Raw genomic sequence first — 19,266 nt, 5'->3', positions numbered from 1 at the left:
TGTCTGTGGTTTGTGCCTTGGCCTTCAGGCTGGTAGTAGCTCCCACAGTCCCAAGATGGACCAGACCCAAGACTGGGGCCCCTTTCCACAGAGAAGAGCAGACTTTTAACCACAGGGCTAGAAAGAGAATATATCAGTCATCTATTATTGTGTAACAAATTACCCCCAAATTTAGCAGCCTAAAACAAGAAACACTTATTATCTTTCAGTTTCTCTGGTCAGGAATTCTAGAAGGGTTAAGCTGGGTCCTTCTTGTTTTGGGGTTTTTCCCGATGTTGCTGGGGCTGCAGTCATCTGAAGGCTGAAGGCTGGAGGATCTGCTCAAGTTGGCTCCCTCCCAGGGTTACTGGCAGTGGGTTTCAGTTCCTCATTGCATGAGAATATCCCAGGGCTGCCTGAGTGTCTTCATGACATGGCAGCTGGCTTCCCAAAATGAGTGATACAGCAGAGAGAGCAAGGAGGGGGCCACAATGCCTCTGATGACCCCGTTTCAGAAGTCATAGACCATTACTTCTGCTTTATTCTATTCATTAGAAGCCAGTTACTAAATGTCCACACTTAAGGGGAGGGGAATTAGACTCTACCTCTTAAAAAGGGGATTGTCAAAGAATTTGTGGACATATTTTAAAACCAGCATAGAGAGCCACAGGCTCCTTTTCTGCAGAATGGAGGATGGATGCAATGTACTTTGGAAGCTGTATGAGCCATGGATATAACTCCCTACTTGCTTGCTTTGCCCAGAAAATCACAATGACAATAGTAATGATAACTAATGCTTACAGAGCACTTACTACCCTCCAGGCACTGTTCTAGACACTAGGCATACATTACTTCATTGGATTCTCACCATACACCTACATGGTGGGCACAACTATCTCCATTTCACAGATGAGGAAGCAGGGGCTCACAGGAGAAAGTGACTTGCCCAAAGTCACACAGCTATTAATTGTTTGAGCTGGGATTCAGTCTGGCTCTGACTTCAAAGTCTTTGTTTACCTTAGAGACTTTCTGGCTCTGCACTTTTCAATAGAAGTATGTGAGCCACATATATAATTCTAAATTTTCTAATACACACATTAAAAAAGTAAAAAGAAATAGGTGAAAATTTCATTTTAATAATACATTTTATTTAATCCATTGTATCCAAAACATTATCATTTCAACATGTAATCAATATAAAAACTTATAAATGAAATATTTTACATTCTTTTTTCTTACTGAGTCTTTAAAATCTGGTGTATATTTTTCACCTACAGCACATCTCTATTCAGATGCCAAATTTTCATTGGAAATGCTTGATTTGTATTTAGATTTCATAAAATTTACAGGTGAAAAAAGTAGATTCACGTACCTAAGATGTCACAAATGTAACAGTTTCCAATAACTGAATTGAGTATCAGTTTAAAAATGTAACAATTAAAATTATGTAAAATTTAGTTTCTCATTGACGCTAGCTGCATATCAGGTGCTCAATAGCTACATGAGACTAGGAGCTATTACTTTGAACTAAGCAGTTCTAATTAAGCCCCCACAGGAGGAAACTGAGGCTCAGATGAAGTCACATAACAAGCCAGAGCCAGAGCTAGTTCTAGAAACCAGGTGTGAGAAGTCTGGGGGATGGAGGTAAACAGAGACATTACAGGCCTTGTCCACCCATCCATCTGTCAATCCACTGTTCATCTGAGAAATAAGTAGTATACACCTGCTGTGTGCTAGACTTTGGGACCAAAGCCAACAGCAAGATTGACAGGTCCCTATCCTCAGGGGAAAGAAATTCATCAGAAGATCCCACAATCAAATGTACAATTTCAAATTGGGCAGACACATGGAGATAGCAGAGAGATCAACAGGGACTTGACCTAATCTGGGGGGTTAGGGGAGGTTTCTCTCACAAAGAAACACTGAAAATGATGTCCATCCAAAGGAGCACAGCTACTGCTTCAATAATGCTGTGTGACAAAAACCAACCCCAGTCTCTGTGATTACAGCAACAAGCATTTATTGTCACATTCTTGAGGCTGCAGGTTGCAGTTTGACTATTAGAAGCTGGGCTCAGTTGGGTGGCTTTGCTCTAGGCTGCAGATTGGTCTCAGGTCTGCACTGTTGGTTCCTTCTGGAGCCCTGGGTATGTGCTCTTCTCAGGGTAGATCACTGGAATGCTAAGATATGGAATAAGCATATTTACATCCTCTGCTTGTATCACATCATCACTTATTACATTGGCCCAAACAAGTCACATGACTGAGCCTGCCATCAGTGGGGAAGGAAAATATATTTCTCCCATAGTGGAAAGGAAAGAGGAGGGAAAATTTTTTCAGTAATAATGAGAACCATTACATACTAGTAGGAATTAATCAGGTGGAAGGGAGAGTAGCGTCTAAGACAGAGCATCCCGGGGAGAGGCCCCCAAGGTGGGGTGGACCGTGGGGCTTTTGGAAATATGGGAACTGAAAGAGGACCCTGTGGTTGGAGTTTGGGGGTGATGGGACAGGGGTGGGAAATTGTCCCTGGTCCCCAAGTAGGCTGGTGTGTGTATGTGGCAGGATAGCCACATACTATGGTTGGAAATGGCTGTTGAGAGAGTGTGTTTCTAGGTGGAGGCAGCAGAACAGACACCAAAGAATACCCCTTGTGCCAATTTCAATATATTATGTCCCCCAGAAAAAGTCACGTTCTTTCATGCAATCTGGTACAGGCAGAGTATTAGTGTTGATTAGGTTGGAACTTTTTTATTGTTTCCATGGAGATGTGACTAGTAACACCTTTGATTAGGGTGTGACCTGTTGATGGGATTGTTTCCATGGAAGTGTGGTACCACCCATTCAGCTTGGGTCTTGATTTAATAACTGGAGCCCTATCAAAGCTCAGAAACAGGATTTCAGAGGAGCTGCAGCTGAGAGACATTTTGAAGACAGCCACTGAAAGATGACATTTGGGAGAATGCCATTTTGAAACGCAACCTGGGAGCAAGCAGACAGCAGCCACATGCCTTTCCAGCTCAGAGGTTTTCCGGATGCCAATGGCCTTTCTCCAGTGAAGGTACCCTATTGTTGATGCCTTACCTTGGATCCTTTATGGCCTTAAGACTGTAACTTTGTAACCAAATAGACCCCCTTTATAAAAGCTAATCCATTTCTGGTATTTTGCATAATGGCAACATTAGCAAACCAGAACACCCCTCATGCTACCAGCTTGGCCCCAAGGCAACCAGAGCTGGCGAGGGGTAGGTAGCTCCAACACCCTCTAATCTGCTGCCTCCTGCACAGCCACAAAGGGGGAAAGTGCGGCTGCTGGGGGGAGGGTTCAGATTTGAAAGAGCAGAGCTGTAAGAGGCCAAGAGACCTAGATTCAAATCCTCACTCCTCCCTATTTCCCATATTGGAAGCTCTAGAAGTAACTTGTTTCCAGCTCTAGAATTCCTCCATCCTGTGATGCTAAGAGGAAATGAATTACAGTAAAGAGGGAAGGACCATAGTGAAACAAAAGGTAGGACATGAAATAGGGAGTGGGTGTGGTCAGAAGGACAGGGCCAGCCTTGAGCGTCACTGGGAAAGAGGAGGGGGTGTTGTGTGCCCTTGGTAGAGTGGCTGGGGCATACCCCTTCAACCTTCATGCCATGTTGGGGCTTTGCATGGCATGGGTGACCACCCCCTTACCCCCACAGCCAAGTTAGGACAAGCTATCCCTTTCCCTTGAACTAAAAAAAATTTATCAATAAACCTGAATATTTCTCCAGTTGAGCTTCTTAGATTCTGGGGTATCCAGGAACTTGTCTCTAGGGATAAGAGTTTTACAGGAATTCTGAAATTTTGTGTTCTAATGGTGCTGATAATTTCCCCAAATGATTAGACCACATTCTGAGGTAGCTGGAGAACTACAGTAAAAACCAAGAACCATAACACAATTCTTGGCCTGTGCTTGCCTTTGTATTTTTTACTGAATTGGCACCATGCAGTCACCTAAGGAGAGAGTGTGGACATTTATGCAGTATGTTTCAAGACATCATACTGGTCCAAGACTCTATAGTCTTTTCCTAGATGAATGTCACAACCTCCTAAATGCTCTTCTGATTTTTCTCACCAAGGGGCGAGTATTCTCCATACAGCAGCCACTTGATAGGTAAGGAAACTGGGAGTCAGCAGAGTGACTGGCTTTGGGACTGTGAGTAGTAGAGCCCTGATAGGAACTCAGCTGGTCTGACCTTGAATTAATAAGTCAGTGGTAAGAACAGGGCTTTGTAATCAGACTGGCCTGTAGGCAGATCTCAGCCCTGCCATGCACTAGCTATGTGAGCTTCAACAAGTGACTGCCTTTTGGATTCTCGTTTTTTTCACCTGTAAAATAGGTTAATAACCTCGTAGGGTTCTAATGAGGAGCTGAAGAGGGGCTGTCAGAGTCCCTGGTGCATTATTACTTCAGAGTGCCAGGGCCAGTGTCTGCATCTCATTGCTAGACAGCTTTCTCCCAAACCACAGGCCTCCCTGCGCAGGCAGAGCAGAAGTAGTGAGGAATTAACACAGCTAGGGGCATCTTTCAACCAATGACTGTTGTTGTATATATACCCCACCTCCCTCTCCCCTTGAGTGGAATAATTCTGAGGTATGTATTCTACACTGTCTCCCAGAGTTCCCAAGAAAGATTAAGACCCAGATGCCCACAATGGTAACTTGCTTGATACACTCTTTATTGACTGTCTCCCCTTCCCTGTCTCACTCTCCCACTCCCCGACCAGTGTTTCCTGGGATTACCTTCCAAATCAACTACCTGCACTCAAATCCTTAGCTTCTGGTGAAACCAAGCTAAGACAGAAATCATTCATTTATTCATTCAACAGATATTTATGAAGCTCCTATGAGCCAGACCCTGTGCTAGATCTTGGGAGCATAGCAGACAACAAGACAGAATGTATTCCTGTACGCAAGGAGCTGACAGTCTAGGGAACATGCAATGCTAAGAAAAGTAGCAATGCCATCATTTAAAAAAAATTATTATTTAGTTTTAATTTTAATTTTAGTAACATATATACAACCTAGAATGTCCTCTTTTAACGACATTTAGACATATAGTATAGGATGGCTGTGCTACCATCACCATCCTCCATTACCAAAACTTTTCTATCATCCCCAACAGAAATCCTGAACCAATTAAGCCTTAACTTCCCAATTCTCTAACCCCTCCCCAGCATAATGCCATAATTTTGGACAGTGATAAGTACAAAGAAGAAAAGGATATGATAGTGATGGAAATAGTTTATATGGGGTGGTCAGAGAGAGCCTTTCTGAGGAGGTGACATTTGAGCTGAAACCTGAAGGCTGAGAAGGTGTAAGCCATGAAATAGTATGGGGGAAGAGCATTCCTGAAAGAGAACAATGGAGAACCTAAGATGGCGGCTAGGTGAGACAGGGCAAAAAAACACCTCCGTGAAAAATACTAGATAAAAACCAGAAAGTGACCCAGAACACCACTGCCAGTGATGCACCAGCCAGACAAGGTCTGCTAAATCCACAGGGAACGTGCATTTGGTGAAACCAGGAGCCTGCATTCTGAAATGAGTGAGTGAGTTGGCTAAAAGTCCCACAGCCGCACTGAGGTGTGGGGAAACGGTGGGCTGGTGTTTGGAGACGGACTAGTTCTTTAAAAAAAAAAAGCCCGAGAGTGGCTGCAGATATGATGGGGAGAGCCGTCCAGTGAAGCATGGCGGGAGTGGGCTGGGCTAACGCCTCGGTGTCTGGCATGCAGTATACCCCTTCCCACACCTGCTGCTGATTGTCTCGAGACCAGAGGAGCAGAGGGGGGCCAAAAGGAGAAAAAAAACCACATTCCTTGCAGCCATCTCCCCAGCGGGCAGGGGACGTTCCTGCCCGGGGCCAGACCTACAGCCCAGAGCCGTGCCAAGAAACCCAGTGTGATGGGGAATCTTTCCTGCAGCACTACACACAAGCCACAATATCGGCCACGGACAGTGGCCTTTAATACACCCATGGCTGATTGTCCCCGAGCTGGGAGGGCGGAGCTGTGTGAAAAGGGGGAAGTTAACGCTTCGCATTCAACCATCTTTGAAGCGGGAAGGGAGCACCCCTGCACGGCCCAGTGACCCAGGGATTCCCTGGCGGGCCAGGGCGCACTAGTGACGTGGCGCAGCCCTCCCTCAGCAGAGGTCCTGGAAGAGCACAGCTGGGAAGAGGGAACCACTTGGAAATCCTAGGGAACCTACGCCAAGGACTTGTGGGTCAGTGGCAGAGAACAGCCTTACATCTCCAGGAACACCTGGGAGGTTTGATTATTAAAGCTGCCCTGCCTGCCTAAACACCCAGACACACACCCCACATTCAGGGCGGACAGCACCAGCAACACACCCAAACTTGGTGCACCAATTGGACCCCACAAGAATCAGACCCCCACACACCACAAAGACAAAGTGGGGGAGAACTGACTTGAGGGGAATAGGTGACTCATGGACGCCATCTGCTGGTTAGTTAGAGAAAGTGTACGCCACCAAGCTGCAATTCTGTCAAATTAGGGATATGGAGAACCCAAACCAAAACACTCAAATCAAAATATCAGAAGACACACAGTACTTGGCACAATTAAGCAAAGAATTACAGACAGGCAACAAGAGCATGGCTCAAGATATAAAGGACATGAAGAAGAGCATGGCACGGATATAAAAGACATAAAGAAGAAACTGCAAGAGAAAATAAAAAAATAGAAGACCTTATGGAAATAAAAGAAACTGTAGGCCAAATTAAAAATACTCTGGATACTCATAATACAAGATTAGAGGAAGCTGAACAATGACTCAGCCTCCTCGAGGACCACAGAACAGAAAATGAAAGAACACAAGAAAGAATGGAGAAAAAAATAAAAGAAATAGAAAAGGATCTCAGGGATACGATAGATAAAATAAAACGTCCAAATTTAAGACTCATTGCTGTCCCAGAAGGGGAAGAGAAGGGTAAAGGTCTAGAAAGAGTATTCAAAGAAATTGTTGGGGAAAACTTCCCAAACCTTCTACACAATATAAATACACAAAGCATAAATGCCCAGCGAATTCCAAGTAGAATAAATCCAAATAAACCCACTCCAAGACATATTCTGATCAGATTGTCAAATACTGAAGAGAAGGAGCAAGTTCTGAAAGCAGCAAGAGAAAAGCAATTCACCACATACAAAGGAAACAACATAAGACTAAGTAGTGACTACTCAGCGGCCACCATGGAGGCGAGAAGGCAGTGGCATGACATATTTAAAATTCTGAGAGAGAAAAATTTCCAACCAAGAATACTTTATCCAGCAAAACTCTCCTTCATATTTGAGGGAGAGCTTAAATTTTTCACACACAAACAAATGCTGAGAGATTTTGCCAATAAAAGACCTGCCCTACTTCAGATACTAAAGGGAGCCCTACTGACAGAGAAACAAAGAAAGGAGAGAGACATATAGAAAATTTTAACAGACATATATAGAATATTACATCCCAGGTCACTGGGACACACATTCTTCTCTAATGATCACGGATCTTTCTCCAGAATGGACCATATGCTGGGGCATAAAAACAAGCCTCAACAAATTAAAAAAAAAATGAGTTTGTTCAAAGCACATTCTCTGATACAATGGAATACAAATGGAAGTCAATAACCATCAGAGACCTGGAGAATTCACAAACACCTGGAGGATAAAAATGAGGGGGAGATAAAAACATTCCCGGATAATCAAAAGCTGAGGGACTTCATCACCAGTAATTGGTCCTATAAGAAATGCTAAAGGGAGTTGAGCAGGCTGAAAGGAAGGGACACTAAATAATTCACTGAAACTACATGAAGAAATAAAGATTTCCAGGAAAGATCACATGGTAAATATAAATACCAATACTACTGCATTTTTGATTTATAACTCCACTATTTACTTTCTACAGGATCTAAAATACATAAACTTTAATGATAAATCAGTGGTTTTGGACTCAATGTAAAATATGTAATTTTTTACAAGAACTACATAAAGGTGGGGGAATAATGGAGTATAGGAACATAGTTTATGTGTCATATTGAAGTTAAGTTGGTATCAAAGAAAAACAAGATTGTTATGGATTTAAGATGTTAAATTTAAGCCCCACAATAAACACAAAGAAAGTATCAGAGAATATGACCATAGAGATGAAAAGTAGAATAGGGGTTCCGAGAAGTGGGAGAAGGGGCAATGGGGAGTTAAGAAATGAGAGTAGGGTTTCTGTTTGGGGTGAAGGGAAACTTCTAGAAATGGATGGTGGGAAGGTGATAGCATTGCAAGACTCTAAATGTGATTAATCCCACTAATGGAATGCTAGGGAGGGGGTGGAATGGGAAGATTTAGGCTATATATATGTTTCCACAATTAAAAAAAAGACAGTCTAAATAGATGAAAATTGAATGCCAAGGATGATCCTGGATGGGATCTGAGGATGGAGGACAGGAGGCTCAAAGGGACACAGATGGGACACACACACACACACAAAGGAAATATAGAATGCAAGCTTTGTGTCAATGTTGAATTTCTTGAACTTCTTAGCTGCGCTTAAGAGATTGCATAAAAGAATGTTCTTGTCCATGGGAAAGGTATATGTGAATTATATTGTTTGTTCAAAGATATGTGCAGCTTGCTGACATATGTTCAGAGAACAGAGCAATAGATGATGGATGATAGATAGGGAGGGAGGGAGGAAGGGAGAGAGGGAGGGAAAGAAAGAAATGGTGGTGTGACAGGATGTTAAAGGTGGTGGATTGGGGTATTGGGGGAGGGGGGTCAGGGTATGATGGAGTTCTATGTATGGGGTTTGTACTGTTTTTGCAACTCTTTGAATTTATTTCAAAATAAAATCTATTAAATTAAAAAAAAAAGCAGCATTACTCATAATAGTCAAAAGATAGAAATAACCCAAAGGTTCATCAAGAGATGAATAGATTAAAAATTGTGGTGTGTCATCTGCAAATAGTGAAAGTTTTCCTTCTACCTTTCTGATTCAGATGCCTTTCTGATTCAATGTTGAATAACACTGGTGAGAGTAAGTTTTCTTCTTTTTTTCCTGATTTTACAGAGAAAGCTTTCAGTCTCTCACTTTTGAGTTCAATGTTAGCTGTGGATTTTTCATATATGCCTTTTATCATGTTGAGGAAGTTTCCTTTGATTCTGACCTTTCAAAGTTTTTTTATCAAGAAAGTATGCTGAATTTGTCAAATGACCTTTCTGCATCAATCAAGATGATCATGTGCTTTTTCTCTTTTAATTTGTTAATATGGTGTATTATATTAATTGAGTTTCATGTGTTGAACTACCCTTGCATACCTGGAATAAAATGCACTTGGTCATTGTATTAGCCCATTAAAAAAAAAAAACAAGAGAACAGTAAGTACAAAGACTCTGATGAGTTTGGATACTGAAGGAGCAAAACAAAATTATGTACTTGAATTGTGGTCAACTAGAGAGAACATGGTAGAAGTAAGTAGTAAGAAGTAATTAAGTTGAAGAAATAAGCAACGACTAGATCATGCAGGCCCTAGGACATAGTAGGAGATTTGGATTTTATTGCAAGGGCAATGGGAAGCCATTGGGAGTTTTTAGCAGAGGAGTGATATAATCTGATTTTAAAAAACAAACCCCCTTAGGCTCTGTGTAGGACAAGGGCCAGGACAGAAGCAAGGATACTAGTTAGCAGGTGAATGGGATCATTTGAGATGAGATGATGGTGGCTTGGGCTAGAGTTGTAGCAGCAGATAGGGAAGTGGGCATATTTGAAGCATTTTGGAGTTAGAGCCGACAGATTGAGAGAGGGGAAAGAAAAATGACTCCCTAGTCTTTCTAGTGCCACTGGGAGAATGGTTGTGTCACTTACCCAGATGGGCCAGATTGGGTGGAAAAGATTTTGGGTGATGTGTGTATCTTTGAGGATGTGTCTGTGTGAAAATCAGGGGTCTGTATTAAGTTAGGTATGGTCATTAGACACCCAAGGGGAGGTACCAAATAAGCAGCTGAGTTATGGGTCTGGAACTCCACGGAAGGTTCAGGCTGGAAACGTGAATCTGAGAATCACTAACCTACAGAGCAGCACTGTCAAATAGAAATATAACGCAAGACTTGAATGCAAATTAAAATTTCCTAGGAGCCTCATTAAAAAATAAAAAGGAACAGGTGAAAACAACTTTTAAAATGTTACTTAACCTATCATAGATCCTAAATATAATTTCAAACTGTAATAAGAAAACATACTGATGGGGTATTTCACATTCTTTCTTCGACATCCGGTGTGTAAAAGCACATTTAATTCGCATTCACCACATTTCTAGCGCTCAATAGCCACACGTAGCTTGCGTCTTCTTATCACTCATCACAGCTGTAAACTGAGGTTTACCAAGGTTTGGCGTCTGGATCCACCTGGACCGCATAGAGTACGCACTTCCGTTGAGCCGAACCATGCAGAAATCGCAGCGGAACGGAAGTTGTGAGTGTGTGCGCGCAGCCGGGGAACGGACGAAAAGGACCGGAACTGGCCGGCGTGAATTTCTGTTGTCGGACGCTGGGCCCTCGGGGTTGTGAGGTGAGCGGCTCATCAGGTTGGGGTGGTTTTCTTACCTGCTCAATGCTGGCGCCGAAGGGGCAGTGGAGCCCCGGAAGTGCGCGGTGTTCAAGGGGGAGGTTGGCGCGGTAGTTAAGGCGCGGGTCCCGCAGAGTCAGGTGTCAGGGTTTGTACTCCAGCCCCGCTGCCGCGTCTTGAGAGACCTAGGGCATGTCAAACCCCCGCTTCCCCCACTGGCCCTTGTTTATCTGTGAAGTGAGGATGATAGTAGAACCTGCCTCACAAGCTTGATGTGAGGATTAAATAACAGTAATCCGTGTAAAGCCCTTAGCATGAAGCCTGGCACAGAGTAACCATCCAAAAAATCTTGGGGATGTTGTGAACTGTTTGTCTTAGCGTCATTGCCGACTACCAATTAATTTCTGAGCCCCTACAGAGGCCCCTACACTGTGCTATGTAAACATTATATTTGTATTATCTCTTTTGGTCCTCTCAACAGTTATATGGAGGTAGGTACAGTTATCCCCATATTACACATCGAGGCTTGGAGAGCTTTAGGCCACGTGCCCAAGGTTACCTGGCAGGCAAGGATAGGGTCAGATTATCTGACTCTAGGGTCCGTTCTCTTTACCACAATGCTGTAAGGCCTTCCCCAGTGAAAAGGGATGTGGACTGTGAATGTGCAGTTACTGAAGATTTGCTGTATGCTAAGTTGAGTGTCTCACATCATCACTGGGAGGTTGGCACTATTGTTATCCTTATTTTACAGATGTGGAATTGGCAATTCAGAGACAGGGATCTGACTTGCCCAAGGAGACTGAGAGGTAACAGGCCACATGTGGTCATTACAAACATGTAGCAGGTGCTGTGGGCCAATTACTTGGGTGGGACATACTGTAGAAATGAATAAATGAGATTTGTTCCCTGCTTGCAGAGAGCTCCCAGTCAAAGGAGTAGTAGAAGTGTAAGTAGTAATTAACAGCAGATTGTGATGAGGGTCACCAGGGGGCTTTGAGAACCTAGAAGAAGACCTCAGCCTAGGGTTAGGGGAGAAGGGTGGTCATGGCAGGCTTCTAAGAGGAAGCAGAAACCTAAAGGTGGCATAGGAGTTGGTCAGGTCAGGAGAGAGAAGATATACCAGCCAGAGAGAACAGCATGTGCAAAAGCCTAGAAGCTAGGGAAAATCAATATAAAGATTTATGGAATGCCTGGAGTGAGGCAGTCAGGCCCTACATTTGGAGTCCATTAAGAATATGTGGTGAAATGTATGTCTCCTTCCCCTGTACCTAAGGCACCTAGATCCTCTTTATTGGGAGGCAACCACTGTTTCTTTTCTTTTTTTTTTTTATTAAATTTTATTTTTTTAATAAATTCAAAGTTATAGGAACAGTTGCAAAAACAATACAAACCCCATACATAGAACTCCAGCATACCCTGCCCCCCCCGACACCCCAATCCACCAACTTTAACATGCTGTCACACTGCCATTTCTTTCTTTCCCTCTCTCCCTCCCTATCATCCATCATCTGTTGCTCTGTCTTCTGAACATAAGAGAGCAAGCTGCACACATCCTTGAACAAACACTATAGTTCACATATACACTTCTCATGAACAAGAACATTCTTTTATGCAATCCCATTAAGCACAGCTACGAAGTTCAAGAAATTCAACATTGATACAAAGCTTACAGTCTGTATTTCCTTTTTTTTTTTTTCCTTATGTCCCAACTGTGTCTCTTTGAGCCTCCTCTCCTCCATCCCCAGATCCCATCCAGGATCATCCTTGGCATTCAGTTGTCATCTATTTAGATTGTCTTTTTTTTTTGAATTGTGGAAACATGTACAGCCTAAATCTTCCCATTCCACCCCCCCCCAGCATTCCATTAGTGGGATTAATCACATTTAGAATGTTGTAATGTTATCACCTTCCCACCATCCATTACTAGAAATTTCCCTTCACCTCAAACAGCAACCCTACACTCATTTCTTAACTCCCCATTGCCCTTTCCCCCACTTCTCATAACCCATACTCTGCTTTTCATCTCTATGGTCATATTCTCTGATAATTTCTTTGTGTTTACTGTGGGGCTTAAATTTAACCTCTTAAATCCATAACAATCTTGTTTTTCTTTGATACCAACTTAACTTCAATAGGACACATAAACTAAGTTCCTATACTCCTCCATTTCCCCACCTTTATATAGTTTGTGTCAAATATTACATATTTTACATTGAGTCCAAAACCACTGATTTGTCATTAGAGTTTATGTATTTTATATCCTGTAGGAAGTAAATAGTAGCGTTACAAATAAAAAATTATTGACTTCTATTTGTATTCCATTGTGGTCAGAGAATGTGCTTTGAATGTATTCAATTGTTTTTTTTTTTTTTTTTTTTAATTTATTGAGGCTTGTTTTATGTCCCATCATATAGTCTATTCTGGAGAGAGATCCGTGATCACTAGAGAAAAATGAGTGTCCTGTGGATTTGGGATGTAAGGTTCTATATAAGTCTGTTAAAATTCTCTATATCTCTCTCTCCTTTCTTTGTTTCTCTGTAGGTAGGGCTCCCTTTAGTATCTGAACTAGGGCTGGTCTTTTATTGGCGAACTCTCTCAGCATTTGTTTGTCTGTGAAAGATTTAAGCTCTCCCTCAAATTTGAAGGAGAGTTTTGCTGGATAAAGTATTCTTGATTGGAAATTTTTCTTAGAATTTTAAATATGTCATGCCACTGCCTTCTTGCCTCCATGGTGGCCGCTGAGTAGTCACTACTTAGTCTTATGTTGTTTTCTTTGTATGTGGTGAATTGCTTTTCTCTTGCTGCTTTCAGAACTTGCTCCTTCTCTTCAGTATTTGACAATCTGATCAGAATATGTCTCGGAGTGGTTTTATTTGGATTTATTCTATTTGGAGTTTGCTGGGCATTTATGCTTTGTGTATTTATATTGTGTAGAAGGTTTGGGAAGTTTTTCCCAACAATTTCTTTGAATACTCTTTCTAGACCTTTACCCTTCTCTTCCCCTTCTAGGACAGCAATGAGTCTTAAATTTGGACGTTTTATTTAATCTATTGTATCCCTGAGATCCATTTTGATCTTTTTGATTTTTTTCTCCATTCTTTCTTTTGTTCTTTAATTTTCTGTTTGTGGTCCTCTAGGACACTGAGTCATTGTTCAGCTTCTTCTAATCTTGTATTATGGGTATCCAGAGTCTTTTTAATTTGGCCTGCAGTTTCTTTTATTTCCACAAGATCATCTATTTTTTTATTTACTCTTGCAATTTCTTCTTTATGCTCTTCTAGGGTCTTCTTTATGTCCTTTATATCCTGTGCATGTTCTTCTTCATGTCCTTTATATCCTGTGCCATGCTCTTGTTCTTTGATAGTAGTTCTTTGATTAATTGCGCCAAGTACTGTGTTTCTTCTGATATTTTGATTTGGGTGTTTGGGATTAGGTTCTCCATATCGTCTGGTTTTATCATATGCTTTAAGATTTTCTGTTGTTTTTGGCCTCTTGGAATTTGCTTTGCTTGATAGGGTTCTTTTAATGTATAAAAAAATACCAATCTAATTTTTCAGATCTACAACTTGGTGGTGTACACTTCCTCTAACTAACCAGCAGATGGCGTCTGCGAGTCACCTATTCCCCTCAAGTCAGTTCTCCTCAACTTTGTCTTTGTGGTGTGTGGGGAAATGATTCTTGTGGGGTTCAATTGGTGCACTCAGTTTGGGTGTGTTGTTGGTGCTGTCCGCCCTGAATGTGGGGGCGTGTGTCTGGGTGGTTAGGGAGGCAGGGCAGCTTTAATAATCAGACCACCCAGGTGTTCCTGGTGATTCGAGGCTGTTGCAAGAGTTGAAGCCTTCATTTCAGTTTTGCCCCAGATTGTCACTGCCGCTGACCCACAAGTCCCCGGCATTGACATAGGGTCCCCGGGATTTCCAAGCAGTCCCCCCTTCTCAGCTGTGATCTTCCAGGACCTCTGCTGAGGTAAGGCTGTGCTATGTCACAAGTGCATGACATCCCTCAAGGGAAGCCCCAGGCTGCTGGGCCATGCAGGGGTGCTCCCAGCCTGATGCAAAGATGGCTGAATGGGGCGTCTTTACCCCCCACCCCCACTTTTCTCACAGCTCCGCCTTCCCAGCTCTGGGACAACTAGCTGTGTGTGCACTCAAGGCCACTGTCCATGGCCGATATTGTGGTGTGTGCGCAGTGCTGTGGGATGCACTCCCCGTCACACTGGGTTTCCTGGTGTGGCTCTGGGCTGTGGGTCCGGCCCCGGACAGGAGTGTCTCCAGCCCGTTGGGGAGGTGGCTTCAAGCGACGTGATTTCTTTCTCTTTTTGGCTCCTTTCTGCCCCCCTGGCCCTGAGGCAATCAGCAGCGGGCTATCCTCCATGCCAGATACTGAGAGGTTGGCACAGCCCGCTTCTGTGCAGCCCGCGGTTGCAGTTACCGCGGTTCTCACTGTCTTAACTGCAGCTGCTCCTGGTTTTTTTTTTTGTTTTTTTTTTAAAAGAACTAGTCCGTCTCCAAACGCCAACCCCCAATTTCCCCACACCGCAGTGTGGCCGTGGGACTTTCAGCCGCCTTACTCACTCATTTCAGAATGCAGACTCTTGGTTTCATGAAGTGCACGGTCCCTGTGGTTTTAGCAGACCTTGTCCAGCTGGTGCAACGCTGAAACTGGTGTTCTGGGTCACTTTCTGGTTTTTATCTATTATTTTTCACGGAGATGTTTTTTTGCCCTGTCTCACCTAGATGCCATCTTAGGTTCTCCAGTTTCTTATGCATTCTAGAGATACTCTGTGCATTTACAAATGTCTACCTCAATATTCCCGCTGTCTTTCCCCCATGGAGCCAAGTGTAACACAGTAGACTTAGTGTTGAGTGCTTTGCTTCCTGGTCTTTGTCACGGATAGATCTTAAAGAACAGCCTCACCTTCTAACAGTTACATCTTATTCCATTGTTTGGCTGTACCGTGACTTATTTAACTGGTCCCCTATTGATGACATTTAGATCTTTTCCATTCCTTTGTTGTTAGAAACACTCCTGCATTGAATGTCATTATACATAGGTCCTTTTGCACACATATGAGTATATCTGTAGGATAAGTACCTAGGAATAGAACTGCTCCATCAAAGAGATTGTGTATTTATAATTTTAAGCAAAGTGGGAAATTGCCCTCTGTAAAGGTTGTGCCATTTTTCACTCCAACCAGCCATGCGTGTGAGGGCCTGGATGGGAAGGGGTTTGAAGGCATTAGTTTGAGACTCTTAGAGGATAGAAGGAGTCAGTGATCAAGCATACAGTGCCCCACCTTAGATACTTTTGAAGGAGCTCAAGGGAAGATGCCTTTAGATAGTAAGTGGTTTTCATGGTATTAGAAGGCAGTATAGCAAAGTGACTAGGGACATGGACTTTGTGTCACATGGACCTTCATTTGAAAACTGGCTCAGCCGCTTACTGGCTATGGGAGCTTAGGTAAATTCCTCAGCTTCTCAGTGATTGTTTCCTCTTGTCTGAATGGGATAATAATAGTATCTGTTACCTGGGTTGCTGAGGATTGCTATGAAAATTTCATGAGTTACAGTGCTTGGCAAATGGTGCTACTTTGTTACTTTGTCAAGGCTTTGCATTGCATTTCTACCACTCCTTTGTTTTGGAAACGGACCGCCTGGATTTGCATCTCATTGCTGCCAGTCCTTTGTATGAACTTGGGCAAGTTGCCTCAGTTTCTTCACTTGTAACATAGGGATAAAATTATTAAAGACCTTTTTTATGGGTTTTAGTGAGGATTAAATAAGTCATTATATTTGAAGTGCTTAGATCAGTGCCCTGTACATGTACATAGTGATGTCTGTCATTCTTTTGCAGACTGGGCTTTTTAGTGCCATGCAGCCTTTACAATGTACCCTCCGACCACAGGGGTCTCTGAGATGGGTGCCCTTGGCCTCTCTGTCCTGGCTACTGCTCAGGGCCTCCAGGATGCACAGCTGTTTCCCTAGCACCACATTTCCCAGTCCAGAGAGACAGCAGAAGAATGAAGTTCAGAAGGATTTCAGCTCCAGGCTGGCTATTGGACCGACGTTTCAGGATTTTTTAAGAAGTGCTTCAGTTCCTCAGGAGAAACCATCTTCTCCAGAAGCGGAGGACCCACCCCCCTATCTCACGGTGGATGAACTTCTAGGAAAGCAGAGAAAAGGTTGGCTTTATTTCATTTCTCCCTTGGGGCTTCCTGTCTTGCTCCTTTCCATCATAGTGGCCTGATTTTTTAATTACAGACCTGGCTTTGTAGGGTTAGCAGTGTGAAGTCTGCTAAGTTAATGGAATCATCAGACTCCACCAAGTAACATTAATATAAAGAAACTCGTAGTCTTGGCCCACGACTAGAAGATAGATGTCCCTAATAGTCCTCTCTTTGGTCTTTGGTTACCTTTGGAAACCCAGTAATCTCTGTTCTAATTTTTAGATCGGCTTAAGTCATAAAGAAACCTTCACGACTGGTGTGGTCAAAATTCACTCTTCATTCTTGGGCATAGGTTTTCTTAGTAACACTACATAATCGGTTAAAATACCTTTTAAAAAAAACTTTTGAAGAGACATTAAAAGATAACCAGAACCCCACCTTTGCTCTGTTTCCAAAAAATATTTCCCTTCCATAATTTTTAAAGATATGGTTGTAGTCATGTGGTACATATTATTTGTATTTTTCTCTTTTCATTTAACATTTTTCTAAATACTACAATCTTTGTAATTAAACTTTTAAAAACTGATACAAAATATCTCTTTGTGCTATTCCCTGGTGTTTTTTTAATCTATTCCCCCATAGTTGGACATTAGATTATTTGAAAATTTCTTATGTTATAAATAGTACTATCATAACTATCTTCATATGTTTATTGTTTCTCTTAATTTTTTTTTTCCAGAATAAATCGCTAGGAGTTTAATTTGTAAATCAAGGAGTATGTATATCTTATAAGTCCATTAGGTATTTTGTGGTCCTTTATAATTCATTGTTCCCTTCAGTCCCTTTCTGATATAAGTATTGTTTTCATTTTTTAGATAAATTAAAAAAAAAAAAAAAAAAAAAACCAAACTGATGTTTTTTTCTTTTTTTTTTTTTTTTATTTCCAGTAACTACTATTTTCTGTTGGTTTTCATATGGTTCTTTGTCATTCAACTTTTAAATTCATTTGGAATTTATTTTGGTCTGATTGGGGTGGGGGTTGATCAAGGAATATAGTTTGAAGGTGTCTGCCACAGGCAAAATTCATGTTCTTAAAACTTTGTGCAAAATTTGCATTTTACTTCATAATATAGCCATTCTTGTTTTCGTTTAAGATATTTGAAGTTACTCTAGGAAGATAGTTCATATTTTTTTGGGGGGGGGGGCTAGTCATCCCTTTTCTAATTGTTTTTCTAACCATATTTCCTTGATTCTCAGTTGTAAGTTTTCTCCATATTTTATATGATACGGCTGATAACTGGTGTATGTATTTAATGTAGTATTTCTTTTGTTCTGAAAGTCCTTAACTTGAGGGTGCATCTGACAATTAATGGTGTCTTGGAATAGAGGCAACAGGGCACCAATTGGATAACCAGTTGCCTTTAGCGTTTCTGGGGCAAGATACCTTTTGAGATGGGTGACCCCTTTTTGTCTGCCTACCAATGGAATCTCCTTCTCACCGCAGTCTACCTTGAGACCTATGGCTGCCAGATGAATGTGAACGATACAGAGATAGCTTGGTCCATCCTGCAGAAGAGTGGCTACCTGCGGACTACTAACCTCCAAGAGGTACACACATTTCCTGCTTCTTGTTTCCTAGGCCTTGGTGAGACTTCATTTGTGTCGGTTCTTAGATGTAGTTTGAGGAACAGAGTGCAGATTGGCAAGAGTAAATTCCCCTGACTGGAGTATATACCACTCAGTTGATTTTGAAACTTTTTTGGTGGTATTTACTTCAAGTTGGGAGCCAAGTTAAAAATGGGCTAGAAAGCAGTGATTCTTCAAAGCTAATTTCAAAGCTCATAATTTTCTCTTTTTTTCTTGCTGTCAATTCAGGCTGATGTGATCCTCCTTGTCACTTGTTCTATAAGGTGAGAATTTGTTCTTTAAATATATCTTATATGATAATGCTGCAGCTAATAGTGCCAGGCTAGCCTACTTATGGAGATGAGGTGATGGACCCATTTCAGAAGGAATTGCAGTTTTATAGTAGTGGAGATAGTAATGATACAACTGGCTGACAGCTGCTGAACTCCTACCATGTACCAGATCCTGTGCTGAGCACTGTACATGCATTAATTAATTTAATTCTCACAATAACCCTATGAGGTAGGTGCTATTACCAAACCCATTTTATAGATGAGGAAATCAAGACTGCTTGTCACCCAGCTTTTCCTGAGGTCCTTCTTGTAGCTAATGGCACATGTTTATGATGTAGCTGGCTGGGCTAGGGTGCAGTAAGTGGGCAGGGGATGGGGTTCTTCTGAACAGAGCTGGGTGGCATCCATTAGGGTGAGCATATCCCGTTTCTTACTAGCATGCCTTGTACATAGAAATGAAGTAGGGCATGCTAGTGTTAATGTTTCTACAGCTGGCTATAACATTAACTAATTAATCAATTGAACATTTTTGTTCTGAGGGTCTCCACTACCAGATACTAAATTAGCTGCTTTGGAAGATTCTGAAATGAACCCTCCATGGAACCTGGGTTTAAGGA

The 19,266-nt window shown here is 42.1% G+C and overlaps 1 protein-coding gene across 5 annotated transcripts in view; it reads left to right on the top strand.

Annotated features, from left to right (window-relative positions):
• Positions 1-10,464: 10,464 nt before the first annotated feature.
• The window catches only part of CDK5RAP1 (CDK5 regulatory subunit associated protein 1), a 44,983-nt gene continuing 36,181 nt past the window's right edge, over positions 10,465-19,266 (top strand). For 3 of the 5 annotated variants that reach the window (XR_005213153.1, XR_005213154.1, XM_037811986.1), the window contains exons 1-4: positions 10,465-10,567; positions 16,418-16,745; positions 18,235-18,338; positions 18,606-18,640. Coding sequence is in view for 3 of the 5 variants with exons in the window: in XM_037811986.1 (XP_037667914.1) it covers positions 16,436-16,745; positions 18,235-18,338; positions 18,606-18,640 (449 nt within the window). In the remaining 2 variants the exon portion in view is untranslated. Of the gene's footprint in view, positions 10,568-11,349; positions 11,371-16,417; positions 16,746-18,234; positions 18,339-18,605; positions 18,641-19,266 lie in introns of those variants that run through there. The other 2 variants (XM_037811988.1, XM_037811987.1) reach the window with 2 other exon arrangements.

Source organism: Choloepus didactylus, chromosome 19 (genome assembly GCF_015220235.1).
Source record: "Choloepus didactylus isolate mChoDid1 chromosome 19, mChoDid1.pri, whole genome shotgun sequence".
Taxonomy (NCBI): domain Eukaryota; kingdom Metazoa; phylum Chordata; class Mammalia; order Pilosa; family Megalonychidae; genus Choloepus; species Choloepus didactylus.
This window is presented reverse-complemented; position numbering and strand designations above follow the sequence as displayed.